Source organism: Podarcis muralis, chromosome 13, assembly GCF_964188315.1.
Source record: "Podarcis muralis chromosome 13, rPodMur119.hap1.1, whole genome shotgun sequence".
NCBI lineage: Eukaryota > Metazoa > Chordata > Lepidosauria > Squamata > Lacertidae > Podarcis > Podarcis muralis.
Window position 1 is genome coordinate 57,422,720 of NC_135667.1, and position 24,802 is coordinate 57,447,521.

Here is a 24,802-nt window from a genome sequence, read left to right on the forward strand (position 1 = left end):
TTGACAGTGACTTAAATCCCACCCTTGTTCACAAGGAGCTGCTAAGACTGTTCTTTGCAATAGCCAGACTCAACATTGCCAAACATTGGAAATGCGCAGCAGGTCTCTCTAGGGATGGGTGGTTTGAGAGGGTACAGGACATTGCCTTGTCTGAGCATTTAACCCACCATAAGAGGGTTCTAAGAGGGTTACAAAACAAGGCCATTTTGATGTTGTATGGCAGTGGTTCCCAAACTGGGCAGTACCACCCCCTGGGGGGTCAGTGGGATTACCAGAGAGGTATTAAAAGGCAAGGGGGCAGTAGCTGGGCACTGGCAGTGTAAATAACTACCAGACTTTGAAAAGCTGGTGTCACTGGTTCATGTTACTGGATTTTGTCAAATTAATTGAACTAAATAGTTACAACTAGATTTTGAATAAACGTGCAGTTGTTACCATTTGGGTCTGCTGGCACCAGAGCCCCACATCTCATCCCTTGAACCCTGAGGAGACACTTCTGCCACTGGACTCTAATGACTGGATTTTATGCTCCTCAGAGGCTCAGGAAAGACCTGAGGAGTTTTCTCCAAAGATACTCTGGCAGCTTGAAGCCCTGTGGCCAAGACAAAGCCAATGGCTGCAGGAAAAGGCACCACCCTGATAACTGGAAGACACAGTAACCAGAGAGCAGGGCCTTAGTCGCTGTGGTCACCTAGCCCAGACTATAAAACTTCAATGCACTCCTGAGACAACCTGCTTTGCCTTCCTTAGTTGCAGAATAACTCAGGGCTCATCCAGACTTACCCTTGCCCCAGCACTTTCCCCCAAGGAAACCTGATATTTACTGCTGAATTGGAGCAAACATCAATTAGGCTTTCTCTGGATTGATGTTTGGTCCAATTTATCGCTAAAGAGCAGGTTTTCTGGAGGGAAGCAGCAAGGCAAGGACAAAACAATGAGGACCTGTGCCTAGAAAGTGCGGGACATGCAGAAAACTGCTTGGATCCCTGCTTTCTAGACACAGGACAAGCCCATGTCTGGATAAGCCCCTAAATGTGGTCCTCCTGAAGCAGCACCTTGTTGTGCCTAAACTTAGCTGCCAGGTTGTTCCATCATCTCATGAGGCTACTCTCTACATCAGGCCAGGGCTATCTGCTTAACCTTGGAGTTAAAAATGGAACCTGACAGGGCTTCCCCTAGACCTCAGCTCTTGGCCAACTCTGCTCCCTGAGGTCATTTTAACTAGAGATGCTGAGAATTAACCTGGGGAGTTAACCACAAAGCACATGGCCTGTGGACACCCCACACTTAATGGGGCAGGAGAAGGAAATGTCTGGTCATTGTTGAGAGGGATGGAAAAAAGAGGAACAGCTAGTAAATGAGAGGAAGGGCTACACCACCAGTTCTTGGGTGGTTTGTGGTCCAAGTCCATCCATGTTGGGTGACATAAATAGGCTTTTTGAGAATGGTGTGTCCTGAAAACCTAGGGAGGAGAGGTGGCCCACATTTTGGGCACAGAGTAGCCACAAAAGCTCCCATAAAGCTCACTATTGTAGAAACTATTCATTTATTCAACATAAAATATCCAGTGTGGAATCAAATCATCTGATTTTGCATCATTAACAGAGAAACAAAAATTGAGTACAAGAAGCGCAGTTTTACAGAAGTCTTATTTTCAACATAAATGCACACCTAGTTTAGAAACTGTACATAACGCAGTAGAGACATTCAAGTGTTCTCCCCCCACCCCAATTCCAGCAAGCATTGAGCAATACACAAAGACCATTCATCACAGAGTATGGAAAGAATCACTTTTCCTCCACAATAGCTTTGCACATCAACAAACTGGACAACCAACAGAACTCTGAACACACAATTAAGTTCAGTTCCAAGTGATATTTTTACATTGGTGATTTTTTTATTTTTTAATGGTTTCCAGGAGTTTGTAGCCCTAAGGCATCAATGTCAGATTTTATATAGAGAATCAGTTTTCCAGAAAAGACAACAACACAGATTTCCATAAGAGTCAAGAGCTTTTACTAAATTAAATCTTGGTTTCTGTTACCGAAGTGAAATCTTATGGATTCAAACAGAACAACCCCCACGTTGATGGCCATCTCTGTTAAACAAAATTTGTGACAGTATACTTTTCCATAGGACTGAATAAAGCAGAAGCATACCTAATTCAAAGAAGGTTGGTTTTGTCATACAGATATTTTGAATTCAGCAGCCACCATGATATCATATGTCCTGCCTGAGGCAGGCAGTTAAAGGGCCTAGGAAGCTTTTAATGTGTGTTGGGGGGGTGGACTCTCTCCCAAATGAGAAGCCCCAGATCAAAAGGCCTCTGGGACCAGATGAGGGTCAAGAGCTTCAGGTTGGCTGCAGCAGGGAAAGGGAAAGCTGCACAATGTGTTTCCATCCTACAAGTCCTCTTGGACTTAAAAAAAACCCCATTAGTAGGATTGGAACCACCCACACAGAAACAGGCACAGCCCAGTTGCACAAATGCAGACCATCTTCATGGATTCTGCCTCTTGAAGTCCATCTGATCATAGAATTGTAGAGTTGGAAGGGACCCTGATGTCAGTGGATGTTCCTTGCAATCCTTAACAGCCCTTTTCACATGCAAATAAGCACCTACAAATTCACATGGGATACACTTATCAATGGCTATGGATGACAACTAAATGGCACCACCTTGTCTGGAGGCAATTTACCTCTGCAACATCAAGCAGGGAGGGGAACAGCAGGGAGAACAGTTGCCTTCATGTCCTGCTTCCTAGCAGTTATGGGCTGCCCACTGACAGAGGCAGGATGCTGGGCTGAATGGACATTTGCCCAATTGAGCAGGGCTCTTATTTGTACCTGCTTCTCCTTATAGGGTAGTTTTATTCAATGTGTTTCCAGCCCTGTTCATTTTGGGAGTTTTCTAAATCTTGGAGTATGAAATGAATTGGGCCGAGGAACCCATTTCCTGGAGAGCAAGGACTCCTACTTTTTTCATTGTTCAAAATTCCAAGATGAGGGATTAAGCATAGAGGCCAAACTCCATCCCCATCATGCATGGGCTCCTTGACTTTCCTTGGATCACTCTGACTGACCAGACAACTGCAGAAACAGCCCCAGCAAAGTGTTACAGGGGCTGGGACCCAACAGAGAGAGCCACAGCATGTATTTCTGAATGCATACACACCTGGAATCACAATAGCAGGTTCTCACTGGCTTTACTGACAGGGAAATGAACTCCAAGAAAATGAAATTCTGCTTCCTGTTCTGATGGGTGAACAGAAAGATCTGTGTAGACCAGTGTTCCTTTGTTCCACAGGGGCCAGCCAGATGCCTCTGGGAAGCCCACAAACTTGCCTTGAAGCCAACAGCCTCTCCACTGCTCTTGTTCACCCCAGCTAATTGTTTTGGGTGGCATAGACTGTCCCTGAAACTGGAGGTTCTATGAGGTCATCAGGACAAATAGCCTCTTCCATGAATTTGCCAGAAGCCATATAACCCATAAATCAACAAAGTCTTTAAATTAAGGAATGAATTTCCTTTGTCTGTGCTGAATCTGCTGCCCCCCAGTTTCTCTCGATGATCCTGAGTTTAAATATTATGAGAGAAACTTTTCGCTATTGAATTTATCCACACCACCCATAATCTCATAGAACTCTCTCCTGTCCTCTCCTCAAGTTGCCATGTTTCTAAACAAAAAAGCCTCAGATGCTTAAATGTTCCTCTTAGGAACATCCTTTAAGTCCTTCAGCTGCCCCTTTCTGCGCTGCCATGAGGACTGCTTGCGCACAACAGCCCAAATGCGTGGCCCTGTTTGAAGACCTCACCTCTAGGGCAAGCAAAGTGGTGGGTTTCTTTGTTTCTTTGTGGTTAGTAGAAGAGCTCTCAGAGCAGCATTTGCTGAAGTTCCCATCTGCTCTTTAAGACTCAGAACCTCTCTGGCAAAGAGGCTCTCAAAGGCTGATGGTCGTTCGTGGATGTTGATGGGAGTGCAAGGCAAGTGATTAATTCACAAGTGCATGAGACTGATGGAGGGCTGCACTGGGATCTGGGGCACAGATCTGCAAGCCCACTTCCTGGCATTGAGGGCATTTGTGCAGAGCCAAATCCTGTCCATCGATCTGCCTGCTTGGCATGGAGCACTTGGCGTCAAGAAACTAAGCTTGTTTGTCATCAACCACACGAAGGGGCAGACAGTTTGGCAAAGGCTCCCATTTCTCTTCCTCCCTGGCTGCATCACATTCCTCTCCCGAAACACTCTCCCGCACGTTCACTCTCCAGATTTAATACCTCTCCTTGCACAAGTGGACAGTGATGGGTGCGAGTGAAAAAAGGCGCCCAGGACACAGGTGGAGCGTTCTTGCTTTTGGACACACACGGCAGTGACAAGACATTCTGCTTTTTGGGTGCCAGAGCTGGAGGGGCGGAAACTCCTTGGACGACCTGGTGGCTGGGACAGCGCATCGCCTCATCACCCCTGAGACCCAGAGTTTGAGTGTGGGACTCCGCGCCCAAACATCTCCTGCCCCCATTCCCTGTGGGTGGACTCCTGCAGGCCGCGGCCTTTGGTTTCGATGGGCAGCAAGCAAGAAGCGAGAGCGGCCAGGATGCAGCAGCCGCTGTAGACTATCAGCGTCAAATAGACAGAGGACTCCAGCATCACCTGGAAGTGGGGGGGGGGGGAGTCAGCAAAGGCAGAGACAGAAGGGCCTCTGAGAGTTCTGCACATACAAGTTGCCTGGGTTCACCATTAAGGGTTGGAGCAGATGAGCTGAATGTTCAAGAGCATAAGAAGAGGCTTCTGGTTGGGGCCAAGGGCCCATCTGGCCCAGCAACATCTTCTCGCAGGGGCCACCCAAATGCCTGTGGGCATGGATTAATTGGGGGGGCAGGCTTTATGTTAGGGGGGCAGAACTGAGTTATCTGTGATGCAATTGGTCAGTTAGTTAAGTATTCTTATTTATTTACTTGATGGGGGGCAGCTGCACATAGTAGCACAGGTTCCCCTTTAGGACACAGGGGACCTGGAATTCTTAGGAATAAGGTTCAGGATGCAAAAACAGGCCCAGCAAATGCAGAATTTAATGTCCAAACTCTATGCCTCTGTATAGCAACAACCCAGCTCTTTCTCCCCTCCAAAATCCTCATCCCGGGACCCTAACTAGCAACCCCAGGACATTCTGAAATACCCACCTTGATCAAGGAATGAATTTAACACACTGTTACCTGAGCGATAAATGGTGTGATGAGTGCGCCGACTCTGGCTACCCCGCTACAGGTCCCGAGACCCAGAGCACGAGTGGCCGTGGGGTAAACCTAAGGAGAAATTCATACGTGCATTGGCACATGGGGACATATTGCGCTGAGATTCCTGCACTGCACTGCAAGGGGTTGGACTAGATGACCCGTGGGGTCTCTTCCAACTCTATGAATCTATGATTCTACATGCCTCACTTCTCTGGATCTCTGAATAGTCACCAGAAAGGTGATAAGGGGCAGTGGAGGAAAAGGATGCCTCTGGTCATATGCAGAAAGCAGCCCCCAAGCAATGGGCCAACACATACTGCCCTCAAGCATTTGAGATTTGGGGGCAGGGATTCCTCCAGATCAAAAGCAGACATTCAAAGCTGGTGCTAATGGCTGAGAAGGGTGTGCAGGTCCCATATGCTAATATAAACACAACATGAGATCCTGGGATCACCACACACACACATTCCATGTTCCACTGGGCAAGCGGGAAAGGTGGAGGCGGCTGCCAACTGAGGCGGTACTTACTGGATCTCATGAATCATAGGATTGTAGAATTGTAGAGTTGGAAGTGACCCCAAGGGTCATCTAGTCCAACCCCCTGCAATGCAGGAATCACAGCTCAAGAATCCCTGACAGATGGTCTCCCAACCTCTCCTTCAAAACCTCCATGGAAGGAGAGTCCACCACCTCCTGAGGTGTCCAACAGCCCTTACTATCAGAAAGTCTTTCCTAATGTTTACTCAGAATCTGTAGTGCATTCTGGGCCCCCCACAACCCTAAAATTACACAGAACTGCAAGGGATTGTTGTGAAAGAGACAACACAACGGCCGCAGCAAGCCCTCTGGAGGCAGCAGCACAAGCCTCTCTTCCCCATGTGCTCCATGGAAGCAGAGAGATCCCAGAGACCCTACGGGGGCTTGGCTTCACAGTCTCTGCCTTGCCCTTCCATGCCAACCATGATGCTCCTGCCCCACCCCTTCAGGACCTCCTTGCTACTGATGCTCCTTTGCTCAGGCCGGCCCCAAATCCTGGTCCCGGGCAAGCCCCCTCCTCACAGAATATTTGGCTTCTCGTTTTCTTACCTCAGGGGTGTAAACGTAGGCGGCTTGAAATCCTCCCGAAATAAAAGCCCTTGCAATGAACAGTAACACAGTGAGAACTTTCCTGTAAGGACAGAAGGACAGAGTTTTTGTTTTGAGAAGATGCTGGTACACACTCATTCTACTGCTGTATCATAAGAACATGATGTTATGGGTTTGTTGGGGTTCAGATTCCCCTAAATTCCCTTCCCCATAATTCCAGTTCCCGCCCCCCAGCTACGCCACTGCATCTAGGTGCAGGTTGTATGTCAGCGTAAATAAAACCCTACATCATGAAGACACTGCAGTCTCTGCTGTGCCTCATTGTCCCAAAAGGGAACACAGCCCCTGGTAAGCATGCCTCCAACCCTGAGATCTTGCACCATTTGTGCAGATGGGGGTGGTGTGTAACAATAACAGCCTCCTGCTGGATCACAGTGGCCAGCCAGGTGCCCCAACGGGAAACCCACAAGCGGGACCCAAGCACGGGAGGACTCTCCCCTCCAGCAACTGGGATTCAGAAGCATTTCTGCCTCTGACTTAGTCACCCAGGCTAAGGACCATCCTTAGTCTTTCCTGTGGTCTCTTGGAAGACCAAAAATGGGAAGTGGAGGGCAGAAGCATCACTAAAGCTACCATTTAAATTCTTTGTACTGGTCTGCAACCTTCCCTTTACCACGAATAATGCTCTTTCTGTATCCCCCATGTGGAACCTCTGAAATACTTTGCTCCAGGTTTGCCTGAAAGTTCAGAATTTCCAGGTGTGCAGACTACCTGCTCCTCACACCAGTATGGAGAACCTCCACACAGTTAGGTAAAAGCATTTGTAGCACAATTTGAGCATGCCCCAGCCCCCCCCCCCCCAGAAGTGCTTTGCAGTGCCTTCCTTGTGGGGGTGGGGCATTTGCAGGGTTGGGTGGGTTCCCCCCACCAGCCGGTCTGGATCACTTTGCTCACCTTCCAACGCAGAGAAAGAGTAGGAGGCTGCAAAATGCAAAGACAAAGAAGCAGAGGGCCATTGTCTTCTTACGCCCAATCCGATCAATAACCCACAAGGTCACTAGAACACCTGGAGGAGGAGGAGGAGGAGGAGGTTACTGATTGAAGCAGGCTTGTGAGTAGCTCTCTGCTCGTCCGTGGTGCATGGCCACAGCCTTCATGTCAAGCAGGCAGAGCAGCAGTTATGGAAGCTGTTGCTTTTTTATGTTCAGGCCATAAATGACTAACATAAGCTCTTCTGGGGTAATGGGCTTGTGGATTTGTTTGTTCTGGCTAGCAACTTTTCTGAACTTATTTTCAAAGCCTTCCCTGCCTCTCTGGCTGCTGTGCAGCGCCCAATTCAGATGGGTCATGGAGGCAATTCTGGGGTCGGGGTTAGTGTGTGCTCTGAACATCCATAGGACTAGCGCACAGGCATGAAATCTAGTGGGTCACTTGCTTGCTTGCTTGTTTCTTTCTTTAAAAAACTGGTGTTTCTCTGGCACATGTTCAAGGCAGTTTACAGCAACAGAGAGAGAAAGAGAATTGCTGAGACTTTAACCATAAGAACGAGACACAAATCCAGAAACAAAGGAATTTGTCTTATATTGAGTCAGATCATGAGTCCAACTTGCTCAGCATGGTCGACACCAGCAGTTCCCTAAGTGGGTGATGCTGCCCACCCCCTGGGGGCGAGGGTGGGATTTCCTAGGGGAGCAGAAGGAGGCAGGGGTGCTGGTATGACTTGGAATAGCTGGTGTCACTCGATCACATTCATCAGTTTTGTTGAATTAATTAAGCTACATAGTTTTAATTAGATTCTGAACGAATGTACAAGTTTTCCCACTCGGCTAATCAGAGCCTTTAATTTCCCAGCAGTCTACCTGGGAACTCGGAGAGAGTGGTCCACAGCAGGTCGATGTAGTCCTTTTCAGTCAGGTATTCACATGCCAGGCTGCACTTGGCCTTCACTGCTTTTCTCTTGCTGGATACTTAGATGAAGCAAGAGGAGGAGGAGGGTGAATATGTGATAATTTAAGAAATCGTTCCAACACACACCCCCACGCGCGCATGCATCCTTGCACCTTTGGGCCTGGTGTGCCCCTGCTGCAATTTTAAGTTGCGAGGTGAACCGCCGAGTTGTGAGTGTCACCTGCGAGATCCCCTCTCCCTATGTATGCCCACTTGACCACTTGGATCAAAGGAGCTGGAACTGTGACAGCGTTTGCAAGAAAATGGTATTTTAGTCTGGCAGCAGCCGCCCTCTGGAACTCCCTGCCTGTTGTACTCACGGCTGCAGAGGTCTCCTGCTTGAAAGAGCTCCGTGGTTAGTAAAACTAAGCCGTAATAAGAAAAGGCATTGGAGAACCTGGAGTGAAGAGAAGCAGAGAGAGTGTTGCAGGCAGGCAGGTGGATTGAAAAGGAACATGGCATGGCCCTGAATCTGGGGTGGGGAGGGGCTGCAGGCTCAGGATCCAACGGGGGAAAGGGGATTGTGCATGTGTGCGCATAGTGCAGCTAGGTTCAAGCTCACAGTCGGCTGGGGTGGCCAGGGGCAACCTTGGTCCGCATCATAATTCGCAGTTAGCTTGCCACAGTACAAATTTAGTGTCAGAAATTCAGTCACTAGTCCTCTGAACATAAGAACATAAGCAGAGCCTGCTGGATCAGGCCAATGGCCCATTTAGTCCGGCATCCTGTTCTTGCAGTGGTCAGCCAGTTTCCTGTGGGAAAGCAGGGAGCAGAACAGGAGCACAAGAGCCCTCCGCCCTCCCGTGGCTTCCAGCAGCTGCTATGCAGAAGCAAAGCTGCCTGCAGAGGCTTTGGAGGCAGAGCATAGCCATTGTGGCTCGGAGCCACTGATCCCCTCCTCCGTGAATCTGTCCCATTCCCTTTGCCTCTTGTTTAACGCATTGACCATGTCGAAGAAGGGACCTGCAGGTCAGCATTTAGCAAAGAGCATCTGCTAAATTCCCTTTTCCTTGGGCTGCACTTTTAATGTTTTTGACCAAAAATAGAGAGGGGTCCTGATCAATTTTAACACAAGCACTTACAAAATCAGCTTTCAAGGGCTCTCCTTTTTTTCTCTTTCACACTAGAGGGAAACACTTTTATTGCAGTGGGGCTGTTGCTCGGTTAAATAAATATGAATTTAACTGCACAAGTTTTAATCAGCAGAATAAGTGGGGTGCACTAATTTACACCTCTGGCTATTTAAGCATTTGCATTAATCAATTAATTGACTAGAACTAGGATGTCTTTAATCAGGTGACAGCCTTGTCTCTTGCACTTTTACTAAAGAGCATTCCCCCTTTTGCATGTGAGTGTCCCCCCCGCCTTGGCTGCCCCAGCCTCTCATTGCATCAGGGATATTGGCAAAAGGAGCCAGGCATTGCAGTGCCCCCACGTCAGGTGGCCAGGTGGTGGTACTGCATTGGTCAGATCCAGCGGGGATCGTGGGGCTTGAGAAGCCAATTGAGATCCCACCTGACTCCATAAAGCTGCCAGATCTGTGCCCCGAGGGCACAAACCAAGCCACAGGGCCACCTGACTGATGTGCCAACTTGCCCTCAGGCCACCAGATCCCATGATGAAAGGGGGTTATATACAGTAGGTCTAATAAATAAAATAAATAAATCTCAGAGAGGCAGGCTGACCCTGAATCTTCTCTATCTTCCTCTTACCATATAAACCAAAGCAGGAGTGTTGTCCATCTAAACTGGGGGGTGAAGAGGTCCCTCATCTTCCCTCTGTCTTCCTGTTTGGAAACAAACATGTACATAGAGATAGGGAAGCTGGGCGCTGTCTGAAAACATTGGCCAAAGGGCACCATGGATTTCTTAGGAGTTTACCTGGCATTCCTCATTCTTCTGATGAGTCCCTGTGGCAGCTTCCTCGCTGTCAGAAATTAGCAGCGCCACATTCACACCATACATTTAAAACACTATGATACCACTTGAAATCAATGTTGCTTTGCCCAAGGAATCCTTGATTCCCCTCTCAGAGCTGCAATTCCCAGAGTGGTTTAACAACCTGTCCCTCTTCTCAGGGAACTCTGGCAATTGTGGCTCTGGGAGGGGAAGGGGGGCTTCCACAACTCTCAGCACCTGTAACAAACTACAGTTCCCATAATTCTTTGCGGGGAGACATAACTGTTTGGTATCATAGCACTTTATGTGCAGGGCGTGGATATGGCCCAGTTGAGTACCTGAGATGGGGCCTTTTCAGAGGTGGCACCCATAATATGCCTGCCTCCCCTCCCCTGCTTACAGCAAATACACTTTTATTTTAGCTAGTTTTCATATGTTATTTTAATATTTTTTACTGATGTTGTACATATTATTTATTGTAAGACATCTCAGACATTTTAATGAAGTGAGATACAAATCTTGCAGACAAATGAAGTAAATAAATAATACCAGGTCTGGGCCAAGTGATCCATGCACACTTTTGTTGAAGCTCGCTGGATTTTGGGGTGGTTGTTTCATAGAACCCTAGAATGGTAGAGTTGGAAGCCTCCCAAAGGTCATCTAGTCCCACCCCCAGGGGTGCCTGCCTGCCTGCACTCACCTGCCTGGAGATGATCAGTTTCCCCAGAGGCATTGGAGCTCCATTCTCAGTCGCTATCCGCTTCAAAGTGGCAAAGGCTTTCTCCTGATTCCCAGATAGCACATCGTATCGTGCACTTTCTGGTAACCACTGTAAAGGTATGATAAATTTATTTTATTCATTTCATAAAAATTATATACTGATTGATCGCAAAAAATACACCTCAAAATGGTTTACAAAAAAAGAACAAAACATGAAATTATCAGTTCATTTTTTTTAAAAAAAAACTATCTAAAACATTAAAAAAAAAAAAACCCAACAAGCTGAAAGCCTGATTAAACACTTGTCAATAGTGTATATATCTGGATAGTCTTGCCCCGCCCAAAAAATGTTTTTGGCAGGTACAGTGAAAGCGTCTGCCTGATGTCAAGTGTGTGTGCTGCCACACTAAAATATTGATTTCTTACAATCGCTTTCTGTGCAAAGGCAGGAGACCAACCAAATGGACAGGACTAATCTGAAGCCGTGTCCCCCCCCCTCCCTCCCCAAGACTTTGGGAAGCCAGAAGGAATACCTACGAAACACAAGATGGCAAAGAGCAGAAGGGGGGCCGCCGAAAGGATGAGCAGCCAGCGCCAACCCAGGGTGGGCATCACGAAGACCGCCAGGAGAACCTCAAAGACGGTCCCAATGGCCCAGAAGACCTGCCCGTGTGGAAGGACGGAAGCGGGTTTGGAGATGTCAGCCCCATCGCAACAGGTGAATAACAATAAATCTCTGTTTATTGCCTGAAGAGCAGGCATTTGGAATACTTAGTAAGCTTTCAGCTTTAAGTGGCCCTGTCATAAGACCTCAAAGACAATATCTTGATATTTATAAATAAAGCATAACCTTTTAAAAAATGTTACTACCCCAACACCAATATTATTAATTTTTATTTTTTCCAGGGAATGTGAACAAAATAACCCACATTTGCAGGTATGCTTAATTTTAACTTTCATTCAGTTTTGCAGTTTTTCTTTTCTTACCACCCACCCCAATCTCTGCTGAGAGATTCCAAGGGTCTTTGCACTTGACTGAGGAGCATCGCATTTCAAGAGGGGCTTGTTATTGTGTGCTATTTAAATGTATTTCTTGTTTAAAAAAATAAATAGATTTTTTAAAAATCATCTTGAAAATATCCCTGGCAGTTCACTGTGCTCACTGCGACTGATGGGGCTAGAAGCGAAAACATCTGGAAAGCCCCAGTTGTGGGAAGGCCGAAAGCATGAACCACAGCAGCAATGGGTTGAGGGCCAGCTGCCTCCTTCCCCCACCCCAGGAAAGGCTTTGAAGGAAGGAGCTCCCACTGATCTCCTGATCACATCTGAACCTTCGCTTGGGATGCTCTCTGTCCTGGGATGGCCTTGCCTTTCCTGCCAACAGCCTCACGCCTCTTTGTTTTTCCACCTACCTCAATTAACAAAATGCATTTTGCTCTAGATTTCATTGGGAGGAATTCTGCATACAGCGTCACCCTGAAGAGAAAGGAAAGAGAGGAGGCAAAGTCACAAGGAAGACACAGAGGGGGGGGGGTGTTTGGAAGTCCGATGGCCTTCCTCCTGGAACTGACACGGGAAGAACTTAATACAACTTTATTTCCCCTGGCCAAACAACTGATACACCTACACACCACAACCACACAAAATATTATAAATATAAATTATCTATTTTGGGGAGGCAGATGGCTTCTAAATGTGATATAAAAATGTCTTCAGTAAATGTAATATGCAAAGGAAAAATATATCACACAAATCCTCAGAAAAAGGAACATACAGTATCCCAGGAGCAGAGCTAACATGTTTGAATCAAATGGCATTAATAAGATTCCCTTGCTAAGGATCGCTTGGCAGACTTGGGCAAACTCAGTGCTTGGCAGCTGATATAGTGGAGTCCAGGGTCCAAAACTGGTGGTTTCCCCATGGATTTGTGGTTTGGAAATTCATCACTCTGTAATGGTTCTGAAAGCTTTGGTTTGATTTTGTTCTGGCTCTTGAAAAAACTTGAGGGGTGGGGGTGGGGGCTGGCTTTATTTTCAAGTGGATGCTGGTGCCTATGAAGGAAGCCCATTAGCCATTGATTAAAGACCTGCTTTGAAACAGCCCACCTGTGGGGCAGAGGATCCATGTTCACAGGTCCAATGAATGGGGAGAAGGAAGGAAGGAAGGAAGGCAAAGTGCTTCTCCTGACCAGAGCAAAGCAGGCCTGGAGTCATTCCAGGGGCACAGCTCTTGGGGATGCCTCATCCTCCCAGTTCAGGAGCTCATGCCTTATTCAGGACTGGTCTCTCCTGCCCCGCCAATTATTTCTGCCATTTTCATCTCTGAATTCTGCCCTTGTCTGGGCCACATTTGCCTTCCCAGAGGCACCTGGATCCACACTGCTAAATGTAAGCAGCTGAAAAGGTTGGGCTTCCCAAACGGAAGTGCTTTGCAGTTTAGCTGAGCTCCTTTAGATATTTGAAGATGGCCATAATGCTTTGGGGTGGGGAAGATGGAAGGCAGTTACTAAATGCAAAAGACGTTTGGGACATACTCAGCTTTTCAACTGAAGAAAAAGAAGAAGAAGAGTTTGGATTTGATATCCCGCTTTATCACTACCCGAAGGAGTCTCAAAGCGGCTAACATTCTCCTTTCTCTTCCTCCCCCACCACAAACACTCTGTGAGGTGAGTGGGGCTGAGAGACTTCAGAGAAGTGTGACTGGCCCAGGGTCACCCAGCAGCTGCATGTGGAGGAGCGGAGACGCAAACCCGGTTCCCCAGATTACGAGTCCACTGCTCTTAACCACTACACCACACTGGCTCTAAAGCACTAAAACCACCAGGAAGGGAGGGGCAAGGAATGGGAATATTGACTTACGACTGAGGGACTCCTCCGATGCCAAAGCCCACCAGCCCCCTCAGCACCAGGATCCAGCTGTAAACGGGTGCAAAACCGCTAAGAATACCATAGTATAAGGTCCAGAGCACACTGATCTTTAACCCCTGCATTGGATTAAGAAATACAAAATTGAAAGAAGACCACTGCCATACTCTCTGACAAACTTCTTCCTGACCTCAAAAGCAATTCTCCTTCTCTTACAGGGCCAACCATAAAGTCTGTGTTGTCAATCTCAAGCCTGGATTACTGCAACGCGCTCTAGCTGGGGCTGCCCTTGGGCCTGGTTCAGAAGCTCCAGCTGGCGCAGAATACGCCTATCAGATGGCACATAACATGTGACCCCGTTCTTGAAGTGTCAGCACTGGCTGCCCATCTACTACTAAACCAGGTTCATGCCCTTGTGTTTCTCTATAAAACCCTGAACAACTTTGGGGCATTGTTGGTTGTTCCCCGAGTTGGTGAGACTCATTTGACAACAATGAGAAACTGAGCATTTAGTGTCATTGGCCCAGCCCTGTGGAACACCCTGCCACTAGAAATTCATCAGGCACCTTCCGTTTCAACATGATGGGGGGGGATATATTCCTCCAGGCCTATACCAGCGATTAAGAATGCATCTTGCCACAATAGTTAGCTGATTTCTGATTTAAACATTTTTTAAAAATGGTTTTTATTGTATGGTTTTATGTACAACTGTTCTAAACTGCTCTATTATTTTTTCAAAAAAATAATTAGTAGTATATAGCTATATTAATTAATTAATTAATTAATAAATATCCACTATATCTTACAGCAAGGAAAATGAATCTGTGGCCCTCCAGATATTGTTGGACACCAATTCCCAGCAGCCCCTGCCAGTATGACCTACAGTGAGGGATGATGGGAGTTGTAGTCCCATGATCATCTGGTGGCCCCAGGTTCCCTGCTGTAACTCAAAAGAAAAGCAGAAAGGTAATTACAACCCAAGAATGTGGAAGGGAGGAGTGAACTGAATTTAAACCGAGTCAGACTTGGAAAGATTAGTCCCGAGTAGTGGCAGAGAGGTACACCACCCGGTTTGAAGCCCCACTGCCTAACCACAGAGGGCCTTCGTGGCACTCAGTTTGGTGGCAGCAACTACTTCTGCCTGGCAAATACTTCAGGGGAAGGCTGGAGACTTACTGTTTTTCTGCCATACTGGTCTGAAATGTTTCCCCAGAGTGTGGAACTGAACATCATTCCCATAAACACCACCTGCATCAAGTGAAAGAAAGGATATTTGTAATTCACAGGCTGAACTGGGAGTGTTCTGAGAGAACCATCTAGAAAAGAAAGCGAAGAAGAAGAAGAAGAAAACATTCTTAGCCCAAGTTTGGCAAGATCTCAGAACTAGAATTTGGCAGACAAACATCTGAATTTTGAGCCACAACTTGACAAAATGTCCAGTTTTTGGATGATCCCACAGAGTGTGGGAGATCTGTTATAATGGTTGACTGACGGCATCTTAGAGGCTGACAGTAAAACGGCAATATTGTGAGGAGTAAGAGACAGATATATCCATCATAAATTCCTCATATCAATCTTTCCGTTTTTAGGGGAGAGGGGTGCGGGAAATCTGACCTCAGAGCTTTGGCCTGCTAACATTTGGCCTGGTAACATTGGGGCTAGATGGGGAGGGTTATGTAGAGATTTTTGTTATAATCATCTGCTAACTGCATGGTGGAATCAGTCATACAGCCCAATGAGTGTCTTTTACCAGTCACATCTGGTTTGCCAGCTGTGGCCATTTCAGGACAGAGAGAGCCTTCCCAGAGTGATCCACACACTCTTGGACTACAGCAATGCACTCTGTGTGGGGCTGCCCACTGAGCTGGTTCAGAAGCTGCCCCTAGCTCTTGGCGTCTCTCCTGGGTGGCTCTTTGGGGGGAAATGAACCACCAACCCTGAAAGGATGGTCCTGGTTGCTGAACCTGCTTCAAGGCACTTAAACGGAGGTTGAATGGCCACCTGCGGGGGATTCTTTAGCTGTGATTCCTGCCTTGGACTCAGGGGCAAAGGAAGGAGCTGTGGCACCCAGGGCGGGCGTCACTACGGAGGGCGCATGTGCGGTGTCGCTACTTACGATGCATGCGCCGTATATAGTGACACCGCACATGTGCTGTATAGCGGCTTGCTGCCAGCGCCGCTCCAGTGCCGTATGGACGGTGCCAGGAGCCCTCTGTTGCCGCTACAAGCGCAAACGAGCAGAGGATCCTGGCACTGTCCGTACGGCGCTGGAGCAGCGCCGCAGCAAACCGCCAAGTACAGCGCATGTGCAGCGTTGCACACATGAGCTGTACGTAGTTATGCCACACATGTGCTGTACAGCAGTTTGCAGCCAGCGCTGCTCCAGCGCCATATGGACGGTGCCGGGATCCTCTGCTCGTGGCTGCAGCCGTGAACGGAGGATCCTCCACATGCAGCTGCAGCAGCGCAATGGCTGCGTGCGCCGCAGCAAGCCCCCACAGGGTGACTTCTTGTCACCCCCGCAGTCATGGAACCCGGGGCTTACCGCCCCCCCCAACCACCCCGTTGTGACCACTGCTTGGACTTGATGACCCTTCCAGCTCTACAACCCTACGCCTTTGTGGACTTACAAAGCCCAGCGAGGCTCCTTCTGCGCAGACTGGCCTGTTTATGAAGATCTGCCTGTGAGGCTCTCTCTGTCTTCTTTAGTTGAGGCCAGGAGGAGGGAGAGGCTTTCCACCAGGGGCCCCCCAACTTTGGAACCCCCTGTGCATTGAGATTTCAGCTGGTGCCTACCCTGAAAACCTTTTGACACCAGCTGAAGGCCCCGTTATTTGCCAGCCTTTGGGTGAATGGTTTGGGTCATGTTTGAGGTTTCTTTTAGTTGGCTGGTTGTAATCATCTGCCTTATTTTTCATATCTGAATGGTGAGGTATCTAGTTTTGTTTTAATTTGTAACACACCAAGTAATGGAATTTGCTATGAAAAGTGAGTAAAAGAATTTTTCTTTTAATGACACCATTGTGGTCATGTCCACACCATATATCTAAAACACTTTTTAAGTCGCATGGCTTTCTCCAAAGAATCCTGGGAACTGTAGTTCGCCCCTCATGAAGCTGCCATTCCCAGCGCCATTATTATTGTTACTATGATGAGATGCATTAGCCACCCTTCACTGGAAGGTCTCAGGGCAGGTTACAGAAATATAAAATAAAGCATTAAAACAAATTACTATCACAACTAGAGTAGGTCCTAAAATATTTAGCTATCTCAATGGTCAAAGGGACCGGGTAAAGAGCCAGGGTGACAAACTACAATTCCCATGATGCTTTGTGGGAAGCAGTGTGCTTTAAATATGGTGTGGGTGTGACTTGGGTTCAGGAAACATCAGCACAACCCTACACTGGAATATGGTGGACAATAAATCTACCAATCATATCTAACTCCTTGTAGATTTATCTCCAGAGAGATTAAAGCTAAGGGAGTTTGCCTCGTGGCAAAAACAGTGTGTAGCCTCAACAGGCACCTTTAACCAAGCCCCAGATTCCTGCAATTCAAGGGTAGTGAAAAGGTTGCCCAAAGGAAGAATAACCTCCACCACTAAGCAATGCTAGAGTTTAGAGCTGAAATTCGGTGAACGTGAAGCAAGCCACAGTGCGAGGGACTGTAACACGCAGGTGTCTTTGTGGGAGAAATAGATTCCTTCAACACTCTTGGGAGTTCTGCAAACTGGTGAGCTTGCTGGACAGAAAGGGTTTTTTGACTCTTTGAGCAACCCACAGTTAACGAGTGGAAAACCTTACAGAATACAAGAGCTGTCTGGTATTTTCCTACCGAGGTTAGCAATGCAACCTGCCAGGTGGGTAATCGCCACTCACAGTGAAGCTGGGGTGCAAGGATGCTCAGAATCATCATTTCCATGGCATCAGCCATCTAGAAGGGCAAGAAGGAAGAAGGCATTAGTTAGAGCACCAGCTGCCCTGACAGTTCACCAGATTTCTCTTCGCCTTCATATGTATATATATAATTGATTTGTTAGCAACAACAACAAAGTGCAAACACAGCCCAAGGAAAGCAAATAAAGAGCCAACCATGTACATCATAAAGTCTCACAGCCTGGATAACAGTACAAAGACACAGCACAGCCCAAAGCGATAATAAAGTGTTAACTCATAAAAAGATCCCCTTTGCAAATAATAAAAACATGTAAAAATAAAAGTATTCTCCACCTGTAAGTTCCATCATTATTGAGAATAAAGGTTCTGTATAGTCTTAAATGAGCCAGGCAACTGCATGTACTGGTGGCTTTGAGCAACTGTGTGCCTCAGCAGTTGCCTAAAATCAAGCCATATATCCCAAAGCCAGTCTCTTCTGGCTCAATGCCTCCCGTCATCCAGGCCAGGGAAACTGAGGAAAATTAAGGTGGGAAATAGTTGCAGTTTGTGGGCCAACCATTCCCTGTCCCTGGCCTCCCTTGGCTTTGCTGTTTCTAGCAACCTCTACTTGCCCATGCTAAGCCTGTCAGGATGGAGAGTTTCCACTGGAACCTGCCAAATCCGATGGCTTCCACCGCATCTTCCACCATAAACGTATCTAGAACAACAAAACAATATAATACTACAATGTAACAATAACTAAAAAAATAGCAATACCCACTAAAAGACAAAAGGGGGGGTCCTTGGGCCAGCAACCACAATCCATTTGAAAGAGACCAAAAAGTGTTTACAGTGTTAAAATGAAGTTATGAAAAGCTATGAAAAGTTTTGGGGTATTTAATTTTTTTCACAATGCATATTAACATTTTGCTCCTTCCTCAGGAGTGAGGGCAGATGTCCACACAACTCACCATCAGTTGGGTTTGCAAACTCCTTTGGCACCATCCCTCCATCTTCCAGCTCCACAGCCTCTAACTGCGTCTGGACACCCTCAATTTGGACTTCATGCTCTCCTGAAATGACATCTTCATCTGACCGTGAACTTTCCCCTGTGCGACGGAACTTGACAACCCTAGTGGTGTGGGAACCATAATGAATACATGGCATGGATGTACAGAAGAAACAGGTGTGCATCACGTAAACGCTTTCCCTCAAGGGTGAGGAACCTGTGGCCCTTTGGATGTTGTTAAACTAGAGCTCCCAACACCCTTAACCATTGGCCATGCTGGCTGCTGAGGCTGCTGGGAATCAGAGCCCAACTTCTGGGGGCTCTGCTTGTGTCATCCCCAATAATGCAACACCTAGATCATCTTATTCTCTTTGGAAATCACAGCAATGTTTCTTGTGGGCTTGCATTTCAGGCTTGAAGTGAATGTTTCCACCTGTGCCTAGTTTTATATTAATCTCCCATCCAAAAGGGATCTCATGCTCAGCCTTGTGAGTTGTAGCTGGTGCACAGCAATTTTCCTGGACAACAAACATGCACAGCAATTTTCCTTGAAGGTGAAGGACACCTGACCACCTGACAGAATCCAAATTCTGTTTGTTTCTGCAAAAGAGAATGACACCTAATAGGTTGCAATAGCTAGGGATAGAAGGAACTGTCAATTTTCCTTCTCTCAGTTTCTAATTTTTCCAATCTTAAATCTAGTTCTTCACATTTCTGCAGAAATTTGCAAAAAATAATAGTTGTAATTCACATGAAAATTCTTCAGCATTTTAGTGCAATTTTTTCCAAATAAACACATTTTTGTAGGCAGTTTTGACCAACATATACATTTTGCAAGCATTTTATCCTAATATAATGCACTCTTGTATTGGCACGAATATATTTGTTTTTATGTACACTTTTCCCCAGTACATGCATTTCTGTAAACCTTGTCTGGTCAGAGAACTGCATTGCAAAATTGGGATAAGTTTGCATTTCAAAGGATGGTCCCAGTTTGCATGGTGTTTCAGAAAGTGAATTGCATAGATTCGGCTGAAGTGAATTTCTCCTGCATGCCTATCCATGATAGGTTACCTTTACCCAGCCCACCTTTATCCTATGCCCACATACCTGGAAGCAAGTCCCACGGAACTCAGTGGGACTTATTTTTGAGTAGACACGTATATAATGCAACCCACAAGCAAAAGAGGCAAAATCACATTAGATATACTGTAAACACGTCAGCAAACACAATGGACGATACTTCATTTTTTAAAATTGACATTTTGAGATAGGAAGCAAGAAAACAGCATCTTTTCTACCCAAAGTGATTGCTTTGCTTCATCATAAAACTGGCCCTGGAAAAATTTCTCATTGTTCGCTAGTTAGAGCTGGGTGCTGAGGCCCTTGCAACTGTTTCCTATGGCTAAAGTTAAATGCAAGCAATTTGAGGCACTAATGTCTTGACAATATGAAAATATCAAACCCCTCTTCCTCACCCCCCCAATTTAGTTCCTTTATCAAAAAATAAAAGACATCAGGATAGTTCTGAAATTTTCACTGGTGGTTCTGATGAGAGGCTACATTTTATTATTATTATTATATAATGGACTGGTGCTGTTTTTCCAGGAAAAGTCCATCCAAAGTTGCTTACAAGTTGTTCTAGATTTGGAAGGTCATGATAACAGATTTGGTTGGCATGCATATCTATGGTATGAAAAGATAAAAGTACATAAATAATTTTTAACACATTTGGTAAGAAAATCAATTTATGGTGTATGGGAGAAATATAAAAAAATTGTTAGTGCAGAAAACACCATGGTGGCATTCCCCACTAAAAGTGATACCACTGAAAAAGTTGGATGCGAAAAATAAATGGGAACTTATAAAGAGCTGTTAACAGAGGTAGAGAACCAACTGAAACTAAAGAATTTTGAAGATATAAGAGAGTTTTTAACGGATTGGTTACAATACCATCAATTAAATGATGTATTTAAAAAGGATAAAAGAAATGGATTCAGTAATGAAATCTCAAGGTTTGAAAAGGAATTGTTGGAAAATAAAGTAAAAACACTGTCTAAAATGTAAAAGATGTTGTTAGAATGGTATACTAAGGATGAAGAGGTTAACTTGGTAATGATACAATGGGCAAGAGATTTTGGATACAATATTCAACTCTCCTCTTGGGAGAAGCTATTGAGAGAGGACTTAAAATTTACAACATGTAGAACACTGAAAGGAAATTATATGAAGATGATGTATAGATGGTATTTGACTCCCAGTAAGTTAACAAAAATGTATAAGACTAGTTCAAATACGTGCTGGGAATGTAAAGAAAAAGAGGTCACCTTTATCATATGTGGTGGACCTGTAAGGTGATAAAAGCATATTGGGAAATGATATACAATGAGTTTTTAAATAACCTTTGTTAAAAAACCAAAACCCTTTTTATTAGGAATTTTAGGTGCAGAGATACCAAGGGACTTCAAAAGACTGCTCATGTATGCGATGACGGCAGCCCAAAGATGGAAGAAAGGCAAAACACCTACAAGAGAAGAGTGGACAACAAAATTTATGGACTAAATGGCTAAAATGACTGGAAAAGTCAGGAACCAGGATGTTAATTTTTTTAACAAGGACTGGGAATTTTTTTAAATTTTACTTGAGAGAACACTGTAAGCAGCTAAAACCATTAGTAGGACTGAAATTACACTTGCAATGTGAAAAGAACCATGGATATAAATAGAGTTTTAAGGATAAAAAGAGGACGATATGATATGCAGTGGAAAATGGTTATTAGCGGACTCCACTTTTGATTCTATTTTATTATAAAGGTTTAAAAAAACGCAAAGCTGCTTACAACAATGGGAAGACATATATAATGAATTAAATAAGATATTTAGACATATGTTCTTGAAAAAGCCAGATACATTCTTGTTGGCAATGGTAGGAGAAGACATTACTAAGAATGACCAGAAATTGTTCTTATATGCAACAACAGCAGAGAAGTTGTTGTTAGCCCAGGTTTGGAAACAACAGCAATTACCAACAGTAGAAGAATGGTGACAGAAGGTAATGGAATATGTAGAAATAGCTAGATTAATGGGGGAAATTTGACAACAGGGCAATTAAACATTTAAAAAAGAATGGGGAAAATTTATGTCATACATAGGAAGGATAAGGTGAAATAGTGAAACCAGTAGAAGCTCATAATGTGAAATACAAAGAAAATTTATGGATAAAGAAAATAATAAAAAGTAAAATGTATAATGTGATTAATGTAACCAATGGTAGTTGTAAATGAATACAGACAGACAATAAGAATTGTATATACAGGAGGATTTATTTGGCTATAGACACTCTATGGCCAAATACAAAAGAAGATCAATAATATACAAAAAGGATGAAGACAATGCGAAAAATTTAGATGTGATATAAAAAGCCAGAAGAAGGAAGGAAAGAAGGAAGTCGGCCCTTAGGAGCATATATAAATGTAAAATGTAATACAAAATGTGTATGTGGAGTATGTAAATGAAAATCAATAAAGAATATTATGGGGGGAGGAAAACTACAAGTCTTTAAAAATAAATAATTAATAAAGCAAGCTAGAACCAAGAATAAAAACTGATTCAAATAAATAAAAACAGACTCAGAATTCCCAGGACATCGTAATATTCCAGCCCCCATGCAGCAAGCTGAGCAAAAAGGTTACACAGGGAAGGCAAATAAAAAGGGATGAGGCTTTAAGTCCGTCCAAAGATGCCTGAAGTGTTGCTGCCCCCACAGCACTGCGAGGAGGAAGGCAGGTCCAAAGGTGTGGAGCCACCACATAAGAGACTCTATCTCTCTGTCTCTCATGGTTGCCAGCACACAACTAAAACTGAGAATTACCCCTGCAAAGAAATGCAACACTGTATCAATATTATCCAGAGTGCAATGGGGGGAGAGGCATGAAGGCACGTCTCCACCCCCATCATTCTGCCCAGACGCTGAGGTCCAGCTCCAAGGGCCTTCTGGCGGCTCCCTCATTGCGAGAAGCAAAGCTACAGGAAACCAGGCAGAGGGCCTTCTCGGTAGTGGCGCCTGCCCTGTGGAACGCCCTCCCAGCAGATGTCAAGGCAATAAGCAACTATTTTACTTTTAAAAGACAACTGAAGGCGGCCCTGTTTAGGGACGTTTTTAATGTCTGATGCTGTATTGTTTTTAATATTCGGTTGGAAGCCGCACAGAGTGGCTGGGGAAACCCAGCCAGATGGGTGGGGCATAAATAATATATGATGATGATGATGATGACTCAATGGCAGGGCACATGTTTTGCATGCAGAAGATCCCAGGTTCATTCCCTGACATCGCCTGCCCTGAAACCCCGGAGAGCAGCTGGCAGTCAGTGTTGACAGTACTGCCCTAGATGGACCAAAGGTCTGACTCAGTAGAAGGCAGCTTCCTGTGTTCCTAATTAGTAGTGTTGCTTTGGAAGAGTGAATGTCCTTGGTCAACATATCCAGAAACTGGGGAGGCTGGTAGTGCATTCCTTCTACTATTGGTTGTCACCCTTTGCCCATTCATATTTTATCCACAAGTTCTTCATAAGCATTGTAGTCCATGATGCAAGAAGCTGGCTAACTGATCTTTGTTTTTAGCAACACCATGTCTTTGTGGCTTCTGCCAATATAGCTGAGTGGGGGAACTATGGCTCCCAGGATTTGGAGGGGTAGTCATTTGCTTTAAATGTAAGGTGTGGATCTGCTCTTCAGCCCCACTGAATTCATTGAACAGGACTTATTTATGAGTAGACATGGATCAGATTGAACAGTTACTGATCTTTGCCTTGAAGTGGGGGAGGGAGGTCTTGATTCCTGAAATGTTTCACGGCCGTGCTCTTGTGTGTACTACAGAACCGCATGCTTCCCACGAAATGGAACTAATTATACCAACGCCTGAAAGATACTTAAAAGAAGTCTTCACTGACTGCCAAGGAAGAAATCTTATTTGCTCTCACGAGCTGTGCCTGGACTGCAAAAAAGAATAATCTTCCCTCCCCCCACAAAAACAGAGCCAGGCAGTCACAGAGAAGCAGAAGGCAGTGAAACCTTAACCCCTGCATTTGTGTGGGTGTCACTGTTGGCTGCACATATCCACGGAGTGAGCACCCTCCCCCACCCCCACCCTGTGCGGCAATGCAAAGCCCCTCTTCTCCAAGCCTCAGAATGTCCAACACCAGACCTGGTGGAGCCCAGTTCATCTTAAGAGGAGGGAAGATCCCCTCCCCATTCCAGAATGGAGACATCATGTTAGAAGGAAAAGCCGGTGGGGGGGGTGTCCAGAATGAATGAATATATTTAGCACCCCTAGTTGCAAAAGCATCGGCTGGGTTGGATGGTTCCTTCTGAAATCTTTAAAATACCCCCTGGTTTTGATTTAAAAGGTGTGACAGTCATTCATAAAGCGAGGCTCTTGCGTAGGAAGCAAGGGAAATTGCTGGCTTCCCTGAGACCTTGAGGCCAATGGTCCCCTTTGGAAAGAGAAACCTCGCTGCAGGGAGGGGGCGGGGGGGCCTTGCGATTCTCCTGGAGGTCCTGGGTTATTCTTCCCGCCCCTCCCTCTTCCCAGCAGAGCTCTAGCCCTTCTCCCTCCCCGGGTTACTCACGGCAGCTGTCTTAGCTGGAATAAATCTTCCTCCATTGCGAAGCCAGGGCTGGAGAAGCCTCGCTCATTTCTCTTACATGGTGGGAGGAAGGAGAGGCGCGAGGATTTCAGGAGGTCTCCGTGCTGGACAGCTCCCGTTTCTGCAAGCCGAGCTGAGCTGGGGAGACCCGGGAGAAGGCCGAAGAGGGGCGGAGGGGAGGAGGAGGAGGAGGAGAAAGGGGAGGAGAGGGAAAAGAGGAGGAGGAGGAGGGAAACGAGGAGGAAATACAAAGAGCAGAGAGCTGCAGCAGCAGCCAACTCCCTCTGTCTGACCACAGGAATCGGCCAATTCCCTTCCCATTTATCTTTATCCCTAAGCTCCAAGGTGCGATACCAATTTTTGCTAGGAAACTGGTAAGAACATCAGAAGAGGCAGCTGCTGGATCAGGCCAATGGCCCATCTAGCCCCGCATCCTGTTCTCACACTGGCCAACCAAACGCCCTCTTGTGGTTTTCCAGCAATTGGTATTCAGACGCGTTGCTGCCTTTGAAGGTGGTGGCGGA

At 45.9% G+C, this 24,802-nt stretch overlaps 1 protein-coding gene across 2 annotated transcripts; it reads right to left on the minus strand.

Moving 5' to 3' along the window:
* Nucleotides 1-1,529: 1,529 nt before the first annotated feature.
* On the minus strand, nucleotides 1,530-24,707 carry SVOP (SV2 related protein). Of its 2 annotated transcripts, none has more exons than XM_077917688.1 (16): nucleotides 24,261-24,707; nucleotides 18,597-18,757; nucleotides 18,258-18,343; nucleotides 17,585-17,683; nucleotides 14,927-14,998; nucleotides 13,745-13,869; nucleotides 12,299-12,362; nucleotides 11,424-11,549; nucleotides 10,867-10,995; nucleotides 9,981-10,054; nucleotides 8,589-8,665; nucleotides 8,181-8,288; nucleotides 7,276-7,387; nucleotides 6,322-6,403; nucleotides 5,215-5,304; nucleotides 1,530-2,619 (listed from the first exon to the last, which is right to left on the minus strand). In XM_077917688.1, the coding sequence occupies exons 1-16, from the start codon at nucleotides 24,293-24,295 to the stop codon at nucleotides 2,602-2,604; spliced, it is 1,458 nt and encodes a 485-aa protein (XP_077773814.1). In that variant the 5' UTR covers nucleotides 24,296-24,707; the 3' UTR covers nucleotides 1,530-2,601. The 2 variants fall into 2 exon arrangements, with proteins under 2 accessions (XP_077773814.1, XP_028558667.1); XM_028702834.2 differs by having other exon boundaries at nucleotides 1,530-4,651.
* Nucleotides 24,708-24,802: the final 95 nt, after the last annotated feature.

What these genes read in the sequence shown, in the direction of transcription:
- SVOP (XM_028702834.2), bottom strand. Translation starts at nt 24,295, where the DNA reads ATGGAGGAAGATTTATTCCAGCTAAGACAGCTGCC. An exon ending in AGCAGGAGACCTCTGCAGCC is followed by an intron (nt 8,289 to 8,588) that starts GTGAGTACAACA and finishes GCTTCATCTAAG; the next exon opens with TATCCAGCAAGAGAAAAGCA. An exon ending in CTCTTTCTCTGCGTTGGAAG is followed by an intron (nt 6,404 to 7,275) that starts GTGAGCAAAGTG and finishes CTGTCCTTACAG; the next exon opens with GAAAGTTCTCACTGTGTTAC.